Raw genomic sequence first — 19663 nt, 5'->3', positions numbered from 1 at the left:
GCCAAATGGCCACTAAGGAAAAAAAAACTTGGAGGGTTGCATCACTTAATTTCTATGACTGTTGTTGTCCAAACAATTTTTATTGCAAGTGTTCAATGACAGGTATTCTTATCATAATATAAACATAGAAAATTGTAACAACAGTCCAATGTACTGTCTCACCATTCTCAATAGCTTGTATCCAATCCTGACACTCTTCTTTGCCAGATGCTTGTAAAACCAATGGGTGTTTGAAGGGACCTGTTATTTTCAATGAGTTGTTATCCTCACGCAGTTTCTCTACAGTGTCTATGGCTGCCAGTGGAAGACTTCCTTTGAGCTTTTCCTGATAAGAAACAATTTTTTTTTATTATTTCAGAGTTGGAAATTAGCGCTCGCCCACTCGCCCAGGCGAGTGTGAAAACAGTCGGGCGAGTACAAATCACGGATCACTCGCCTGGTTTGGCGAGTATGATTTTCAATAAATTACTCAAAATAAGTGTTACCTTTTACTTTCCACTTTGAAATAATCTACACTGTGCACAAACTGATAGCTTACCAACATTTTGAAATCTCCAACAAGGCTGTGTTTGCATTCGTAAACAGACAAAAATGGCTTCTGTTCGGTGATTTTTACATTTTAGGCGTGCTTGTAGAAAGGAGGTAATACCTCTGGTCATAAATACACTGTCTTGTCCACCGAGCCGCAAAACAAGGCAAGATGGCTATTTTCCCACCTTATTTTCTGTACAATTTCAACACAAACTATAAGAATTTAGAAATACGTATCAAATAAAACTGCATTTCATTTTTTGAATTAAGTGTGCTCGTGTTTTATCGTGGAGTAAAGTGTATTTTTGTCGATTTTTCACTAAAGAAATAAATTTTAGTCTGTATCGCGATCGACCACCACAGTGGCACGGTAAGTATCAAACGTGATTAAAAATTCAAGTTTTACATTTTATTAGTGGATTAGGGGGGCTAAATTTCCTCTTTTTTAATGGAGGATCCTGGTCGAGTGAAAACTGATCTGGGCGAGTGCAATTTGAAGGTCACTCGCCCAGATGGCGAGTGCTCCGAAATTTTAGTTTCCAACCCTGTTATTTCATCATTACTGTTGTCATAACTTACATACCATAAGATAATATATAAATGGCTCAGTAGACATCTGTGCTGGCAATAATGTGTTACTCCACTCTTTGTAACATTACGTGACTCAGAAGTAGTATTTCTACACCCCCTGGATGATGGGATGTCATCCTTCACAGATTACTCCCCTCCCCCTCCACCCCCAATGCAATGTAAATTACCAAACAGTTTGCCGGTATGCATGAGTAGACAGGGTTTGCAAAAAGTAGTGTTTTACCAGGACAGCACTCAAGATGGCCTTGTTAACCACAAGACCATCACATCTCTTTAACACACCATGTCAAGACTCTTACTGTAATAAAACTCTAGGTACAAGGCTGCTCATAGTCTTTGTCTCATGTTTAGAAAAGACAATTTCCTCCCCAGCACTTTTCTCCAGGAAGTATAAATGGGCATTGTCAAGTTGTTCATCTACCTGACAATAATGTTGGGGGCCCAAGAGAGAGAAAGGGGGGTGGGGTGGGTGGGGGTTGTGCATAAACTGGAGATTAGCATCCCATTCTGGGGAGTAGCTAACAATACTCCTATAGCTTGTTGCTTCACCCTGTAGAACATGGAGTTGTCTGCTAGCATTACACCGGCTTTCAGAGTTGCGTGCATAGCAGCTTTTTATTAACATCCACCTTTTGACGTGCTAAACAACAAGACAGATCAAAATCCAACAATCACAGCCCACTAGTATAACCTTCTGAACTTGTGGGCTCATTTGCATGACGCCAAAAACCATTATGCATTGGTTTTGATTGGCTCATTTCAAACAGCACGTCAATGATGGATGCAGAAAGATAGCTATGCACGTAATTCTGAAAGCAGCTGTAATGAGCCATCAGGTCCCAAATTATAATTATTCCAAGGATAAGAACAGAAACAGTAAAGCCTGCATTCTGATTGGTTGTAATTATAGGACAATAAAATTAATGTGAATCTGTGGGTCAATGCTTTGACCCACACATTCATCACAATTCCCCTGCTCTTTAAGCTTGTAAATGGGGCAGAGTCTTGAACAAATAATTAAGTAACTGAGTTAGTTAGGTTCACTTCACCTGAAAACATACAATACTGTAATGGTTATTATAACCATTAACATCTATTGTTATATTACCCTGTGATGATTTCTGAAGTGATCCAGTGAACTCTTGGTTAGCACAAAGTATCTGGTTTTGGAGGATGTTCTCCCAGGATGATAAGAAGTCTTCCACAAATAACCGCATTTCACAACTGCAGTTGACACTTGAGAAAACGTGGTTCGACTTCGCTGCCGCTCTAAACTTGCGCCTCTTCCCTCGATATAATTCATGTTGTTGCTTGAAGATTACAGCTCATTGTTCCGTGCCATATCATCCAAAGTTTCCTGTGAACTATTTTTGTCTTCCTTTTGTCTAAACAATGCTTTTAAGAGCGGTTTTTCAAGTCAGGTTTCGCATGATTGCATGGAAGCAAGCCAACCAGAAAACAAGAACGTCTGACCTTTTGACAAGCCAACTGTAGAATTTTCTCTCGGAGAATCAAGTCCCAAACAAAGATTCAGATTACTTCAACTCAAGTTGAATCAGCTGGAAAGCCATTTGACGATTTCAATAAGACTTAAATGCATCACAAATTCATTAAAAACTCGACCACTGTTCTTTGAAAGTCTCAGTGCAAAGATTTCAAAGGCTTGAGCATTTTCCCTACCTGGGGTAGGGTAGTAATTTCGCTCATTGTTCTAGCTACAAAATCTGGTACATTTGTTTTATTTTAATATTTAGTGCTTTTATCTGTTGTTTAAGAACGAAAATTAATGGATGGAGGTTTTGCAAAAGCAGTAAATTGTAAAAATAGTCGTGCATACTAAACCCTATGGGCTACCCCCTGAATAAATACTTCAGAAGGCCACGGTTGCTGCTCTTAAAACGCGCGGTCGCTCAGCCTTTGGAGGACGCCATGTTGTTTTGTAGCTTTGACTGAAATCTGTTGTATTCTTGTAACAATTTAACCAGTTCAGAATGGGGAGGCGGTCGATTTCAACAACAAAGAGTGGGAAGTTTATGAACCCAACTGATCAAGCAAGTAAGATATGAATTTAGTGCTTATTTAGCTTGTTAAACTGAGAGTTTTCTACTAAATTTCCTGAGGTTCTAGCTGTATGTAGCTTTGTTTGTTAATCGAGCTCAATTTTATTATTTTAAAGGAAAGGAAGCCAGAAAAAGAGAATTGAAGAAGGTCTGTATTATCAAGATGTGATACTGTCGTACATTTGGGACTTTCATTGCTATATTACAAACTATATGGTTTACAGCTGCAATCAAAGTGCAACAACCTAGTTAATTGTATTGGAAAGCCCAGGGGTTAACTCTCATACATGAGCTTTGTGCCACTGTAAAGGGTATGGTTTTCAAGCAGTTTTGTCTGGGATATGGTATAGAAAGCAAATTAGAGACTAGAGTTTGGTATACAATTAATACAGTATCATTTACCAGAAAACTGCTCATTGGCATCAATGTATTATGGAAATACAAATCATAATGACAACTTAAAGATGAATTCCAGTCCGTACTGCGCAATCTCGGCTGCAATGTTTATGTGAGCCTCACACGAAGGAATGTTTACAACCAAAACTAAAACTTCCGTAACAAACTAACATCTTTCTTCATTATTAACGCCAGATATCCTTGCAGAACAAATAATAACGAGTAGAAGAACCTTGACGCTATTTCAAACCGACGTTTCAGCTCATCAGGAATTCTTGAAAGAAACGAACCGTAATGGCGGACTAAAAAACTTCATGTATGCTGTCACCAAAGTGTAACGTTTCAACAAATTCAAAACAAAAACGAAAACAAGCCCCGAGTCTGCGCAGTATGGACTGGAAATCAGCTTTAAAAAGCAACTAACTGCAGTATAGTATGATGGGATTTCTGGCAAATAGCATGTCTGAGTCTGGGGCAGGCATTTTTGGCATCTATTCTAAGACAGTGTCTGACATTTGCAGAATTATGCAGACTGCAGACTTTTCACTCCGGTTAGCCTACTATGCACTCTGGTTAGCCTACTATTCACTCTCTTTAGCCTGAATAGCACTTTGGTTAGCCTGTTTGTGGTTAGCTTTCAATAATGGTAATGGTAACACGATGTATTCTCTTAGTCTGCAGTCTGCATTCTGCAAATGTCAGACACCGATTCTAGGATAGGACAGCTAGATGTGGTCTAACAGGGTATTACTAACTGTTTCCAGCAGTACTTCCCCTGGGTTAGTTTCCTAGCTTAACAAGCAACATGATCTTCATGACTTTACTCATCCCTAACGAGTACATGTAGCTATATAGATGACTGCAGTAATGTAGAAGGTTCAAGTTTTTTTATTGTTTTAAAAAGTTGTTGGTACCCTGAAGAAGACTTATTGAACTGAATGTGTTGTAATTTCAGAATAAGAAGCAAAGAAAGTTTGTGCGAGAAACTGTCTTGAAATCCAAGGACCCTCAAAGAATTTTAGAAGAAATCGAGAAAATTGAAACTCAGGGTAATTAAGTATCTCTTTTACAACAGTACTGTTACTTTATCTGCTTTTAGTTATTTTGGCAGTTATGCTGTTGGTGACAGACTTTAGTCTTGAGATGTTTGTGTTGTGGTTCAATTTTATCCTTGGTTCAAATTTTATTTTCCTTTGTTTTAAACTCATTATCACACTTAACCATATCCTAAAACAAAGGACAACTTACAACAATTGAACCAAGGATAAAATTGAACCACAACATTTGTGCATTTTGTCATTTATTGTTTATGGTAAAGTGCTGGTTGTAAGCTCTGGGTTTATCATTATGCAACTTCGTAAAGGGTTTTGGGTTGGCTTATGACTGGGGGAGCTTATGTCCAGAGGGTCTGGAATGCATCTTCTTAAAAACAAAAAAAATTATGTCTTGTGAAAATGTAAATGATAACTTTTATTAGCACTGTACCATACAGGACTAATCTTGGAATGGAAACCACCTACTCGAAAAAGCAAGAGAGTTACTTAATTCTGTAGACAGCGGTATATGTTTTGAAGATATGACGTCCTTTCAGGTCGACAATAACAGTTTCTTAGACATGACGAAAGCCAAAGCCAAAGATTTTTATTGGCTCTTAGTGAATAAAATCCATACAAACAGCCACACGGGGCCGAAACGTTGGGAAAAATCACTTACTTCCGAAAACATCAACTGGAAGAAAACATTCCAATCGGTCCACAAAACTGCTAAAGAAAACAAGTTGCGAGAATTTTATTTCAAGGTCATTCATAGGTTTTTTGTAACTAATCAAAGTCTCTTCGAGATACCGACGTTTTTGAATGAAGTATGAGTCGAAGGTTTATCCTGTGCATTGTTCTTCGAACTTATCATTACAGTTGCTTTGTAGTTTAGTTTAACAATTTCCTATCTTCGCGGAGGAAATGCAGCCATATAATTTTGTCAAAAATGGCTCGTCCTTGCCGGGTATTTATACACATATTCCTCAACATTACACAAATAAACAGTGCAAATTTCACCGAGATCTGACAATTCTATACTTTAAAATTGCAAGGACCTTTCGAGGCAGTCGATTACGGCAGCGAAATTAGCAAATGAAACAGCAAAATATGCGTTCGACGCTTTGTTTTTGCGACGCCATATTTGAATTGTTATAGGTAGACCGCTGTTCAATGTGTTCAAGGCCGTATCGTTACGATTGCTCCACGAAAAAGCATGAAAAAAATACGGATATTTCTGACTACTGTCGGAGTAAACATTGCGTATATAATTGCGGCGTAAACAAATCGATGCACTCAAGCTGCGTTTTGTCTAGGCTCTGCGAGGGTCGGATATCAAGACAGCTTCCTCGTGGGCTTAAGAAGGATTAAACAAAAGCCATAGATACAGTGAATGCTTTCGAATTATATTTGAAGATGAAATACGAAAGAATTTTGCTGTCTTTGACTGAAATTCCACTCGAACTGCGTAGACATGATCGCATGTTGTAAAGCCGATTCATGCGACATTGCTGTCAACGCGAGGTCACGTCCCTAACGACCTAGGCTGATGACGAAATAGAATGGCGCTTGTAGCGACCAAATTTGGCCTAATTTTTAACCGCTCCTAAGCTAAAAGAAGCCCCAATCTCTTGCATTTGTTTTAACTTCAATAATATCTTTGAAAAGAGCGAGTTTTTTGGTATGGTTTATTTTTGACGTTTGTAATTTTTAAACGATGTAAGTGCTAGTGATTATTATTCGTGTTTTAGCGTTGGTTACGCAATCCATTGTTTGTGCGACGCTTTTTATAGATCGCCTTTTAGACACACGTGCGTTGAGATAAGAAAGCTGACATGTCACTTTTAAAATTGTTATATAACGTTTGTAAATGTGACAAGTCACGTTTTTTCCACGAGATCGCAAGTGATCACCCACAGCGGAAAGTAATCCCTTGAGAAATTAAAACAGTCCCTTGAGAAATTAAAAAAGTCCCTTGAGAGTTAACAAGAATGTTCCAAATTTTGCCCAACATAACTGCTATTCTCCTACTTTCGCTTGTAAACAAGCAAAAACGTCGAAAAAAGGAGCTTTTCATATTTAAGATTAAGGAGGATGGAGATTGTACATACTGCGGAGAAACGGATTCTAGAGACCATATGCTTATTGACTGTCATTTCACAAAGTCTTTCATTCAGCAGGTGTTGCAGTGGTTCAATTCAACCAACAACTCATCCTTTTCACTCAATACTGAAGAGATTTTATTTGGCCTTCCCAATACACCGAATGATGAATTAAAGAGAAAGCTAAACTACACTCTTTTATACATGTGTTATTATATTTATAAAATGAAACTCCAGAACGATTCATTATCAATCTCGGACTTTATAAGTAAAATCATTTATAAATATAGAATAGAACAACTTCTTTAAGTATATATTAACAGCTATCTAACAACTTCTTCTCCTTCTCCAATGTGTATTATCATAGTTTCTTTATATTGTTTAGGGAAATATTTCCACCGCTTTTTATATTAATTTGTAACATTCTGATCCGTTGCCACTGTGAATTGAAAATAGTATTTTGTAAACAGCGTTGTTCTATTGTAAGTATTTTTTTGTGTTATTTTCTAAATTAATAAAAAAAATACAGGACTAATCTTGGCTGACCAAAGGACTGCTATAATCTCACAAAATAAGATGGATGCCTACTACTATGCAAGTATTGATATGCAGATAAATTGACAAGGCTTGGAACCAACATTGTTTGCATTTCTTTTTGTTAACTTACTACTGTTGCTTTATACTTAGAGCGTTTGTGTTTGTTGTTCATAGAATAATTATGAATGATTAGGTGCCTAGTTATGTTTAACTTGTTTGGTTATATTCAATGTTTTCAGAAATTGATGCTGGGCCAATCCCTCTTCCGAATGACAAGGCACTGAAAGAGAAGAAAAGAAAGCTAAAGGAGACATTAGACAGGCTTGTCAAACTCTATGTAAGTCTTGCAGTCATTTCTCTTTAAAATCTGGATATGCAAACAAGGGAGCTGTCCAGTACTAACTGTTTTAAAAATAAACTGAAAAGTATTCTTTGGAATATAATTTCAGGGGATTCATTAAGGTTTGGAGCAAGTGGGCATCAGGGTTTGGTACCCAGACAAAATTTCACCAAGGGCCTACCCTCTTTGGTAAACTACACGTAAAGTCGGTTCAGATGTTGAAAACAGGCGGGCAAAGCAGGCCGCCTTTAGCCAGGTGGCGAGTCCAGGAGTCCCATGGATGGCCACTTTTCAGAGAAAATTATGAATAACTGTCTACAGGGTTTTTTTTAGCCAATTTGGAAATCTTTAGATACCTTTGCACTCATACATGTAACTGCAGAAAAACACCTTGCATGCTCCTCGGGCCCTCCTATGGGGACCAAGTCAGACCTTATAAAAATTTTGGACTCCCACTTTTTGAATCCTTGCTAAAAGCCTGAGGCAAAGTCCTTTTTACATCCAGTCAATTTGCCCTGTGCCTGGCTTTTAATGAAACCCTGTAATTTAGGTTTCTGATTGAAATGTTAAAATGTCTAAGTTAATTTTTTAGGATCATTGAAAATAATTTTAGTTTTACCTTTTTCATTTTAAAATGTATTGTAATTTATTGTTTTTTATAACATTTGTACTTATAACATGACCAGATCGCTCTACAGTAATTTTTAATCATGTATTAATAAATGTTAAAAAAAGTTAATACCAGTACATATCTAGGATTTCTGTAGCATGAAATGAAAAACTCTGGACAGGATACACAGGTGACTCTTAGTGCCAAGTTCAAAATGTTCAGGCATGTTTTCTTCAACAATTTTTGAAAGGTTTGCATTACTTTTCTCCAACAATCTTAATGTCATTTTATTTCCTTGCAGGAGAAAGATGACCCTTCTCAGTCAGGACAAGTGAGGCAGTGAGTACTGTACATTTTATTAATCATTCAATTCCTCCTAGCCATACATGTAAAGATCTATTGTAATTTTTTTCTCAAGACTTCAGTACATTTACTAGCTGACAGATGATGAGAATGAAGAAAATGGTCAACAACCTTATTCAAATTTAGTTTAATGTCACTGACAGTGACAGTGGACTACGAGCCTGAGTTTCCAAGAGTGAATAGTCAGTCAGGCGCAGATGACAAATCAGGTGATACATGTACATGTATATCAGGCAAGTTTGGTCAAGCTGTGGCTCATATTTTGCCGAGATGCAGTTTGAGCCAAAATGTCTATGGCGAGACTAAACAAACGCAATGTGCCACCAAAGCATACCAAAAAGATACAATGATATTTGCTGCCCCAAAATTTAAACCAAAAATCCAGTTACATACATGTAAGGTTAATGTATTGATATTGCTGGAAATCAGGACAGCAGACAAGGTTTCTGATTGGCTAATTCTTAATTATATGGTAAATACTGGTAGTGTTCCTCCTTCTTTTGAACCACAACAACACAGAAATTTTGTGTCATGGACAGCATAACTTCCTGAAAGGAATGCTGCGTTGGCATTCAGTGAAAATTACATTGAATAGCTAATGTTATACAGGCCATGCAACAGCTGAAAATTGCTTAAATGGATTGCAATAAATTCAGTGTGTTGAATGTTTTGCAGTGGTGGTGGTGCAACATTATCCAAAAGTTGCCACTTGTGCAAGGAAAAATATTCTTTATTTAGCTACAGCTAAATGAATTATTGCAGAGTAACATTCTTGCAACTTACATTTCAGATTGATTGCTGACAGCGAAAGAAAACGTTTGCAAGCCCAATTATCTGCTCATGGTACAGTAGTTAAAATTTCACATAGTATTTATTATATACATTGACATACATGTATGGTTCAACTGGAAGTGAAGCCTTTTCCCAGTGATTTAACAAAGCACAGCTCTAGTTGCCTAAATACAAGGCAGCTAGAGGATTGTTATCCTCTAAAAGGGTTTTCAAAACAAGCCGGCGTCTGCTGGAGTTTCACTGGCCACTTGATTATATGTGGCCGTTTACTCAGGTCATAGCAATCAGCTCGTGACAAACAAGCTTGGCATTGTCGGAGCCGCCTACTCTTCCAGTTGCTGACGCCTACTTCAAGACATTTTGAAACCCCTGCTCTACTTAAAGGGAATACCGTAAATGATCTAATAAACGCCTGGGACATCTATTAAATTTTGGGGGCCCTGAGGGGGGCGTTAAATAGATACGAGGTGTTTATTACAATTTTACTGTAACAACGTCAACAAAACAAAAAAGATGCATAGTTTGCTCGCGGCATAAGATAGAAAACAGAGTGCGAAAGGGAGACTTATCTAATCTGTGCTAATGCAATGCCTAGAGACGTCGTTCATAGTTCGATATCGATGTCTTCGTCGTCATAGGAGTCAACCATGGTGGCATCATTGGCCTCTTCGATGTCCGGGTCAAGCAAAAACTAAATGTATTGCGTGATTTTACTTTATGGAGTGTTTCATTGGTTTTCAAGGCAATTCTTAAGAGGTGTCTATTACCGGTAGATACGGGATGTTTAGTAGAGGGGTGTCTAATACAAACTTTACACGTCAGAGGGGGCCTTTATTAGATAAGAGGCGATTATTTGAGAGTGGGCATTTATTAGATCATTTACAGGGCTAAACGTTTTGGAAAAACCTTGAGGCCAGGTGGCCCTAAAAGGTGGATTTTCACTTTTGTGTAACTTTACATACATTAACAGCTGTAAATTAAACTGGCTTTACATGCGTAAATTAAAAGAAATGGTATGGACGTCTCACATCTGTGGAAAAAGTTGAATGTGTTTCAACTTTTTCTGCAGACGCAAGCTGTCCATACATTTTCTCCTTTTTTATGCACATAATCTTTTATTGTTCGATCCCTGGGACTCCAGATCCTCCATTATTTATTATAAAGCTAGTAACAAAATTATTTCATTTACTGACATATTTATTTTAATCTTTTTCTTACAGAATTAAGACAGAGAGCTCTAGCAGAGGTGAGTAGATTGATCTCAGGATAAAAACAATTTGCGACTAACTCCTGTATGTAATGGATTCCCTGGAAAAGATGAAAGTCAACTGCAATAATAATTATTGCATTACTCCTGGTATGTTTGCCAACAACTTTTTGGTAGCCCATTGATACTATTGTGAGAAGATCTAGGCATTGTGAGAGTTAAGTATTGCTGGTTTTCACTGTCACACAATCAAAAAATAAATTCGAAACCATTCAACTACAGAAGCTATGAATTTCAAATATTATAGATGATAAATAGATAAACAATTCCTCCAAGTTTGGGTCTGTGCGGTGTACCGTTCGCGAGTTATTTTCCGACCTTTCCACGCAAATTTATAAAGCTAGTATGGGCGCCACTGTGTCCTGCCGAGGGACACAGTATGGCCGCCGTGATGTCAGAGAAACCATCTGGAACTCAATTCTGCTTACAACAGCGGCCATCCTGCTTAAGAGCTAGTACACTTTCACATAAACACCACTTATTATATCTGAAATGTCATCTGCACAAAATGGAAAGGAAAGGCCTTTTTTCAAACAAAACAGCTTTGTCACGGCACTCAGCTTGATGTCACTTACGACGGAGAACTCAAATATTCAAAATGCTCTGTTTTAAAAACGAATGACACTATCGATCTGGAAATTTGCAAAAAATATATTTTTAGTTTATCTTTCGCCTAATGACAACGAAAATTTAGCAGGCCTAGTCAATTTTGATTTCAGAATTTTATGACGTAACATGAAAACCAAGAATTACATGTACATGCATTGATTGGTTGTCATTAATCAGATTTCATTTCTGAAATCGGTACAAAAGGCAACAACAGTACATGTATGTACCGTGTTAGAAAGTTTGCATCAGACATTCAACCAGGATTTTGAATAGTGGACATTATGGCAATATGTTTCCCTGGAAAGTGCAAAAACGTTTTATCACCTTCCGTGGACCTTAGTGTGTGTTCTGGTAGCTTGGGCAATGGCCCTTTGAACTGTTTAAATTCTGGTTTCATTTTCAACAGCATTTTTATGAATAACTATAATGTGATTGTATTATTTTTCAGGAGGCTATGATGCCACCAGACATTCCACTGCCCACCAACATCCCTCTTCCACATGCAGGTGTGATTTGCATAGTTTAAATAAATAAATAAATGTTATCTCATTGCTATCATTAGAGTTCCAAAAGCAACCGCTGTCATAAGTCCAGGTTTTACTCTCTGGGGAGCTGCTTAAAAGAGTTCAGGGAACTCACTATCTTTTTTTCTCATAATTGGTTTAGAGCCTACAGTTAATTTTGAAAATCAGTGGGTGCAATAACAAAGGAATAATCTGCTGACAATTTTATACAGTTAGCGAAGATGAGAGAGGCACACTGATTTCACTTTAGCATAGTTCATGCTAACACTTATTGTGTATCTTTATTTCATTCCTGTAGGGATGTTAATGCCGAGTGATATTCCTCTTCCTGGACCACTGCCTGGACAACTGTAAGTAGCTGGTCATAACATTCAGAATAAAGGGACAAGTGTTTTACTGAAAAAAAAAAACACTCGTGAAATTCACACTACCAGAGCTACTCTAGCAGAGCCCAGGCGCCACAGGTGACTTACTTGTGTCTTTGGGCGACTTGTATAACTTTGCTTTCATAAAACGTTTTAAGAGCTGGGCACATAAGATTTCTTTCATAAGAGCCTTTGGGCACCCTGAAATTATTCTAAGAGCACTCCAGGACCCTAGTTGTGTATTTGCAATATGGATGATGTTTCCCAATTTTGCATTGTTACTTCTTTAGCATACTTGTAGCTTGAAGATACGAATTGTAAGAAAATCTCACTTACCGGTATTTGCTACACTCACTCAAAGAATATTGTTTTGTCACGTTTTTTCCTAGTCCTCTTCCTCCAGGCTTAATCCCCCCTGGACCTCCCCCTGGGCCTCCACCAAAGCTTCCTTCAGGAATGATCCCACCTGGTCCCCCACCTGGACCCCCACCAGGTATTCCACCACCAGCAAGTGCTCCCCCACCCCTACCCCCAGGAACAGCACCTGATGATTTGGAAGGCAAACGGTATGATGATGGTGATGACAGTGAAGGGAGTACCAGCGAGTCGGGCGGCGAGGAGGAAGAATATGACCCAGCAAATCCACTTGAGAGAATGGAAGGAGATGTAGATGATGGCCAGCCATTTGAAAGAGGCGACAAAGATGAAGAGATGGGAGACAGTGAAGGAGGTATGTTTGTGTTCAGACTGATATTTATAATCATTGTTGCAGTTCAGCTTTACGCTACACAACTGAAAAGTAGTCCCACGGATATTTACTTGAAAACACCCTGTAAGATTGCGCAAGCTGTTGATGTAGTGATCTCACAGGCAAAAGGAATTTACCTTTATGATAATTCATATAAACAACTGATTTTCCTTTCTTTTCTTTGCAGTATTTTATAAAAGAAATCAATTTCAATTTCTCTGTGTTTCTGTCAGATTATAGACTCGTGAAAGCTTGAAATAACTCAAAAAAGTCGTAAAAAAAACACTGGCCTACCACTTGTGTTCACACAGCAATTACTTGTTCTCTCTAATTTGCAGTTACAAGTTTTTCTATTTTACAATATTATTAGACTACAACCCTCAGTTTTCTATGAGCGAATAGTCGATGAAGAGCAGCTGAGTTGACTATACTTATAGAAAATGAGGCAAGTAGCTTAATTGTATTTGTAGACACTCTGAAGGATTGCAGTCCAAAACCTACACTTTTATCTACTGTAAAGCTAAAAATCAAGAATAACCTTCCCTTCTAAGAGAGCTAAGAGTGCACGTCACGATTGTGTTCTGCCGTTCTCCTCGCTCCCGTGCCCACCCCCTCCGTGCTTCGCGCTCGCTGGTTCTTGCACATTCTTTGCATTGAAAAATAGAGTGGCTTTGTACAGTTTATTCACAGTGTACACCGTGGTAGTTGTATTTGAACATAAAAGTCCAAGTAGAATTTACGTCTTCATCTAAAGTTCGTTTTACAGATAAAACAGTTCGATTCTTTTACTATATGCCTTCACACCTGGGAAAAAAATCATTTGAAGATCGAAAGTGGCTACCCCTGATCCAGGTGCATGTTGAATGCACTGCAGGCGCGTTTCATAGAGGGAACTGGCCATTGAAAACTGCTCAAATGACCAAGTATTCTAATGATAACTTTTCTTTTTGTTCACAGAAACAAGAGAACGTCAAAGAACTGTGAGGTTTGCCGATGAAGTTGAGCAGAGTGGAGGCGAGGGTCACTCAAAAAGCGCTGGTACATCTTCAATTCAAGACTTTCTACTTAAAATGGCGGGCCAACCTCTTCCTGATAAACAGGTACATTTATTATTTTTAAGAGAAGCCTTCAAGCTAAAAGATAACTTGACATATTTACGTACAGACTATAAATTTCTTGTGTTACGTCTTCATGAAGTCTACCTACAGAAGAACTTTTCAAGTTCAATTTCTGTCAGACTCCATTCAAATACAATTTTGAACATAAATGCTGAAGCAAATCTAACTTACTCACTTTATGTGCACTCTGTAGAAGTCAAGCGCCTTAGGTAGCCGGAAAATTAATCCTCCGGGCCCTCTTCTACGTCAATGTTGTTCCTAAGGGCTTAACGGTTGAATCCCAATAACTCGAACCCTCAATAACTCGAACCTCCCGCTAACTCGAACCTTTTCCCCTCCCCTACAAGTCATTTTCTTACAAATTTTACCCTCGATAACTCGAACCCCCGATAACTCAACCTCTTTCGGTTCGAGTTATCGGGATTCAACTGTAGTATCGTTCGCATTCGCACCCAAGCAATCCTAATTAGAGGAGAGGGAGAGGAAGATTATCACAAAACAAAACACGCACACGCAAATTAGCGCTTATTAATGGTAATGTCTCAACAGTTTTGTCCTACATTCTAGATTTGATTCAACTCTACATTTGATTAAAGAGTGTTTGTCTCTTTGCCCATTGGCTCTTAGGTTTACTGTTAACTTTATTGCTACAAGATGCACTATCTGTGATGCAATTGCTTAAGGATTAATTGTTCACTTGTTCTAGTCTAAAAGATTTTATTATGTTTTGTTGTTTTAACACAGCGAGAAGCAGAGGAACAAGGAGATCAACCAAAAAGAAGCACAGCACAGACAGGACAACCTCAGCCCCCTGGGCCTCCCCCCCCTGGTCCACCCCCTGGACAGCTTCCCTTACCGGGAAGTCAACAACCCGGAGGTCTACCAATTCAACCCAACTTTCAGATCAGAGCCCCACCCCCAAGAATGTTCCCGCCTGGTCCTCCTCCTGGCAGGCCACCAGGCCCTCCCCCAGGGATGCCTGGTATGGTTCCTCCTGGCCCACCCCCAGGGTTACCACCCAATATGATGGCACACGCTATGGCAAGAGGACCAAGACCTCTGTTGCAACAGCCAATGGGACTGCCTCCATTGAGACCTGGCATGGCACGGCCCCCTGGCCCTCCCCCTGGTATGGTTCCCCCTCCCCCACACGGGGCAGTTTTATCAGCACCCCCGACCTTCATTAGTAAGCCTCCCATGGCTATTCCAACTTCAGACAGTGGAAAAGGTAGGTTGAACATTTTCTTTTTCTTTTTATTGGCGGTTTTCAACAATGTTACAAAAACTGTTTGTTTAAATGAAAGACAACAAGAAGCTAACACATCATAAATCCGTGGGTTTCCTAAGGGGTAAGATAAAAAATACAGGAATTCTTTAGGGGGAATGGGTGAAAAGTAATGGAATTCTGTAGGGGTAAAACCCCCAAATCTCGTGGAATTCTTCAGGGACAAACACATTTCTTTTAGTGGTATTCTTGAGGGCGTAGCACATTTTCAAAGGAATTTCATTAGGGGTTAAGACCTTTTCAATGGTTTTTTAGGGCTTTAGGGCTAAGAATGAAAGACCAGTCCTGGGGCGGGGCGGATTTTAAAGCCCGTTCTGCCATCACTATCAAACGCTATCACTTTTTCACCCCTTAAAATCTTTTTAAAAAGCTTTAAGATGTCACGTCTAAATAATTATCACGACTGAAAATTGACAGCTGAGTTATGACAGTTGAGAAACACGTTCATCTAGGACATCACACATTTATTTTCCGAATCAAGAGACACGATCAATACCAATTTTTGCATAGAAGGTAATATTTTCTTCGCGTGAAATATATGAAAAGAATAGCTTTGTACGCACAGTTAAGATTTTAGGATCTTGATGACGTCAAATTAAAACCTCTAATTGTTGTTCTCTTGTATGTCAGTTTTATTTTGATAACACATCAACTTATTTCACCTTTTTTAACTTCACAGGAGCAACAATTAGCAAAGAAGCAACGGCTACCATAAGTGCAAAACCACAGTTAAGGAACACACAAGCAGAGTTAACAAAACTAGTACCTACCGCCTTGCGAGTCAAACGAGACCAACCTAAGAACAAAGCAAAGCTTCGGCCACTGGGAGCTGGGCCAGAAACTGTTGATAGTATACCGCAACACGTTTCACAACCGAGAGTTGCTGAAACTGGTACAAAAGACGATGCGTACGCGATTTTTATGAAGGAAATGCAAGGACTTTTGTAAATGAAGTGAAACGTTTAATTTATCTTCGAGTTATGTTGCCTATTCCTCAGTTAAAGGCTTATGTAACGCGTGCAACATGTTCTAGCCAATCAGCGCAAAGATGATGTTTCGTTGGCCAATCAGGTGCGAAAAGAGAGCTAATCGTCATTTGACGTAGATCACTTTTCCCGCGCTTGCCACCAGTTGCATCAACCTGGATCCTAGGGTCCTAGAAATCGAGATTTTGGTTGCATGAAACGGTTTTTGTCGTCTTGCGACAAGTACATTTGCTGGACTCCCTGATAAGTTGTTTGTTTTTCTACTTTTTTTTTACCACGCCCTTCGATGTCGTATAAGCCTTTCAACAACTTTAATTATTCGTAATAATTCATTTATCATGTATTATAACTTAACTCCAAAAATATGACTTTCTTGTCGGCGCGTAACACTATCGTTACGCTCAGACTTCGGAGAAAGAAAAAAATAAAAGAGGAAAGATTAGGGAGAGTGTTAAATAGCAATCTGAAGGTCTGTTGAAGGCTACAATCTGTCGCGTTCCTAAGTCACCGTTGCTTTTCGTCCGTGAAGGGCAAGAAAACGGGTAGGGTAGGGAAGGGCAGGACTATGAACTCCACACGCGCCGTGCTCTAATCAACAATTAGATTATGAGTTAGAGATTTCTGTGAGGTGATAGTTGATGAGGCCGCAGGGCGAATCAGCTATAACCTCAGAAATCGAGAGCGAATAATCTTATTGTTTTTAGTACAATTCTTACTTGTTTACTTTCACGAGACCTTACCAAAGACCTTACGAAACCACAACGGCGACAGCAACGAGAACGTCTCCAACAAAAGGTTTTATAAGCGGTACAATGCCTTTGCCATCTTGGTGCATTTAGATTTTTATGAAATTTTATAAGCTTACACTTAATAAAAGAAGAAAACTGCTGATTACAAAAAAATTAGCCGGTCAGGTGGGCAGATATCTTTTTTATCGACCAGTTGAGAAGTGCATGGAGAACATTCTTTCTGTCGAATCGCTCCGTTTTGTTTGATATTTACGAGTGTATTTTTGAGAGCCCGTAGCGCGAGTAAAAACAAAACGAAAATAACTTTAACACTGTATTATTTAATGACATCTTACTTTACGTTCTGACACTGAGCAATCTCTCTTTATTCTTTGTCCGTTAAAGCTAAAAAAACAGCGCGAATGGAAAAATGGCCACGCGAAAGAGAGGCTGCTGCTCATAGTCCTATTTACTTTGCTTAGTTATGTAATGTTTCACACAATCCTTTCATTTGATTTACCATGATAAGAAATGGGCCTGATCATAAAATACGCTTACATATCTACTGTGGTTCAGTTTTACCTTTTGTACAATCTGGGATTTTCTTTTGTTTTATGTTGATTATCCGTATATATTACCATACACCAGAACAAAGGAAAATATCAAAATATACCAAGGATAAAATTGCACCACAGCGTCAAGCAACAACAAAAAGTTAAAAAAGATTAAAAATACATCAATCGACTAAATCAATCAATCAAAGTTTAAATTTTGATCGATAATCGTTCTATTACAGAATATGTGCTTTATGCTGAACACGTATGCGCAGTTATAAGACCCCCCCCCCCCCCCCCCCCAGCAGCAAACAAAACCCCCTAATATGATCTCCAGAGTAAGTTTTGAAGTAAAACTAAAACTACTTAAAAAACCCTCAACCGTGAAATTTCATTTTGCTGTTAACAAGACCTCCATGGCCAAATCAACGCAAACCTGTCCCACCAAAATCTCGACAGTGGGACAGGTTGCCATCCTCAGGAGATAATAAAATTCCTTTAATGATGAGTCAATCAAGAATCCTCAACAATGAGACTATACTTAGGAAAAAAAAAAAGAAAAAAGGCCAAAAGAACCTTACTTAGAGATTACACAAAAACTTTCAGTTAAGATATCTGTTTCTTCTTCTGCTTTTTCTTCTGCTCCAGCTACTGCTTGTGCTACTACTGCTTCTCCCACCGCTACTGCAACTGCTACTTCTCCTGCTTCTGCTACTTCCTCTGCTACTTCTTAAGCCACTGCCACTACAACTGCTATCTTCTGCTTTTCTGCTCCAGCTACTGCTTGTGCTACTACTGCTTCTCCCACCGCTACTGCAACTGCTACTTCTCCTGCTTTTGCTACTGCTACTACTCCTACTTCTAATCCAACCCCTACTGTTGCTACTGCTTCTGCCACCGCCACTGCAACTGCTTCTGCTACTTCTCCTACTTTTTCTTCTGCTCCTGCTCTTGCTTCTGCTTGTACTACTGCTATTTCTGCTTTTTCCACCGCTACTGCAACTGCTACTTCTCCTGTTATTGCTACTGCTACTACTCTTACTTCTAATCTAACTCCTACTGTTGCTACTGCTACTGCCACCACCACTGCAACTGCTGCTGCTACTTCTCCTGCTTTTGCTACTGCTACTCCCCTGCTACTTCCCCTACTTCTAATGTTGTTACCTATCCTGCTATTTCTTCTGCACCTTTTCCTGCTTCTGCTACTGCTTGTGCTACTGCTACTGCTTCTTCTTCTGCTTCTGCTTCTGTTTCTTCTTCTGCTCCTGCTACTGCTTCTCCCACCGCTACTGCAACTTTTACTTCTCCTGCTTTTGCTACTGTTACTACTCCTACTTCTAATCCAACCCCTACTGTTGCTACTGCTACTACTTCTGCCACTACAACTGCTTCTGTTACTTCTCCTACTTTTTCTTCTGCTCCTGCTCCTGCTTCTGCTTGTACTACTGCTACTACTGCTTCTCCCACCGCTACTGCAACTGCTACTTCTCCTGCTTTTGCTACTGTTACTACTCCTACTTCTAATCCAACCCCTACTGTTGCTACTGCTACTACTTCTGCCACTACAACTGCTTCTGTTACTTCTCCTACTTTTTCTTCTGCTCCTGCTCCTGCTTCTGCTTGTACTACTGCTACTGCTACTACTGCTTCGCCCACCGCTGCTGCAACTGCTACTTCTCCTGCTTTTGCTACTGTTACTACTCCTACTTTTAATCCAACCCCTACTGTTGCTACGGCTACTTCTTCTGCCACCGCCACTGCAACTACTTCTGCTGCTTTTTCTTCTGCTCCTGCTCCTGCTTCTGCTTGTACTACTGCTACTGTTACTACTGCTTCCTCTACCGCTACTACAACTGCTACCTGTACTATTCCTACTTCTAATCCAACTCCAACTGTTGCTACTGCTACTGCCACTGCAACTGCTGCTGCTACTTCTCCTGCTTTTGCTACTGCTACTCCCCTGCTACTACTCTTTCTTCTTATGTTGCTACTTCTTCTGCCACCGCTCCTGCTACTTCTCCTGCTACTCCCCGGCCTGCTACTACTTCTACTTCTAATCCAACTTCTACTGTGGCTACTGCTTCTGCTACTGTGCCTGCTACTACTTCTGCTACTGTTATTAA

The 19663-nt window shown here is 39.3% G+C and overlaps 2 protein-coding genes across 2 annotated transcripts in view; one reads left to right on the top strand and one right to left on the bottom strand.

Moving 5' to 3' along the window:
- LOC144631517 (1-phosphatidylinositol 4,5-bisphosphate phosphodiesterase zeta-1-like) overlaps positions 1-2781 on the bottom strand; it is a 38446-nt gene extending 35665 nt beyond the window's left edge. The window contains exons 1-2 of the mRNA XM_078489960.1: positions 2231-2781; positions 163-325 (exon numbers count right to left, since the gene is read on the bottom strand). Of these exons, the coding sequence (XP_078346086.1) occupies positions 163-325; positions 2231-2425 (358 nt within the window). The 5' untranslated portion in view covers positions 2426-2781. The remainder of the gene's footprint in view (positions 1-162; positions 326-2230) is intronic.
- Positions 2782-3023: 242 nt separating this feature from the next.
- Positions 3024-16720, top strand: LOC144631664 (WW domain-binding protein 11-like). The gene is made up of 13 exons (XM_078490148.1): positions 3024-3177; positions 3299-3330; positions 4534-4627; positions 7491-7588; positions 8503-8540; positions 9355-9407; positions 10577-10602; positions 11681-11738; positions 12055-12106; positions 12511-12851; positions 13827-13969; positions 14732-15215; positions 15952-16720. The coding sequence occupies exons 1-13, from the start codon at positions 3114-3116 to the stop codon at positions 16218-16220; spliced, it is 1752 nt and encodes a 583-aa protein (XP_078346274.1). The 5' UTR covers positions 3024-3113; the 3' UTR covers positions 16221-16720.
- The last annotated feature ends 2943 nt before the right edge of the window (positions 16721-19663 follow it).

Source organism: Oculina patagonica, chromosome 12, assembly GCF_052425735.1.
Source record: "Oculina patagonica isolate OP01 chromosome 12, crgOcupat, whole genome shotgun sequence".
Classification (NCBI taxonomy): Eukaryota; Metazoa; Cnidaria; class Anthozoa; order Scleractinia; family Oculinidae; genus Oculina; species Oculina patagonica.
This window is presented reverse-complemented; position numbering and strand designations above follow the sequence as displayed.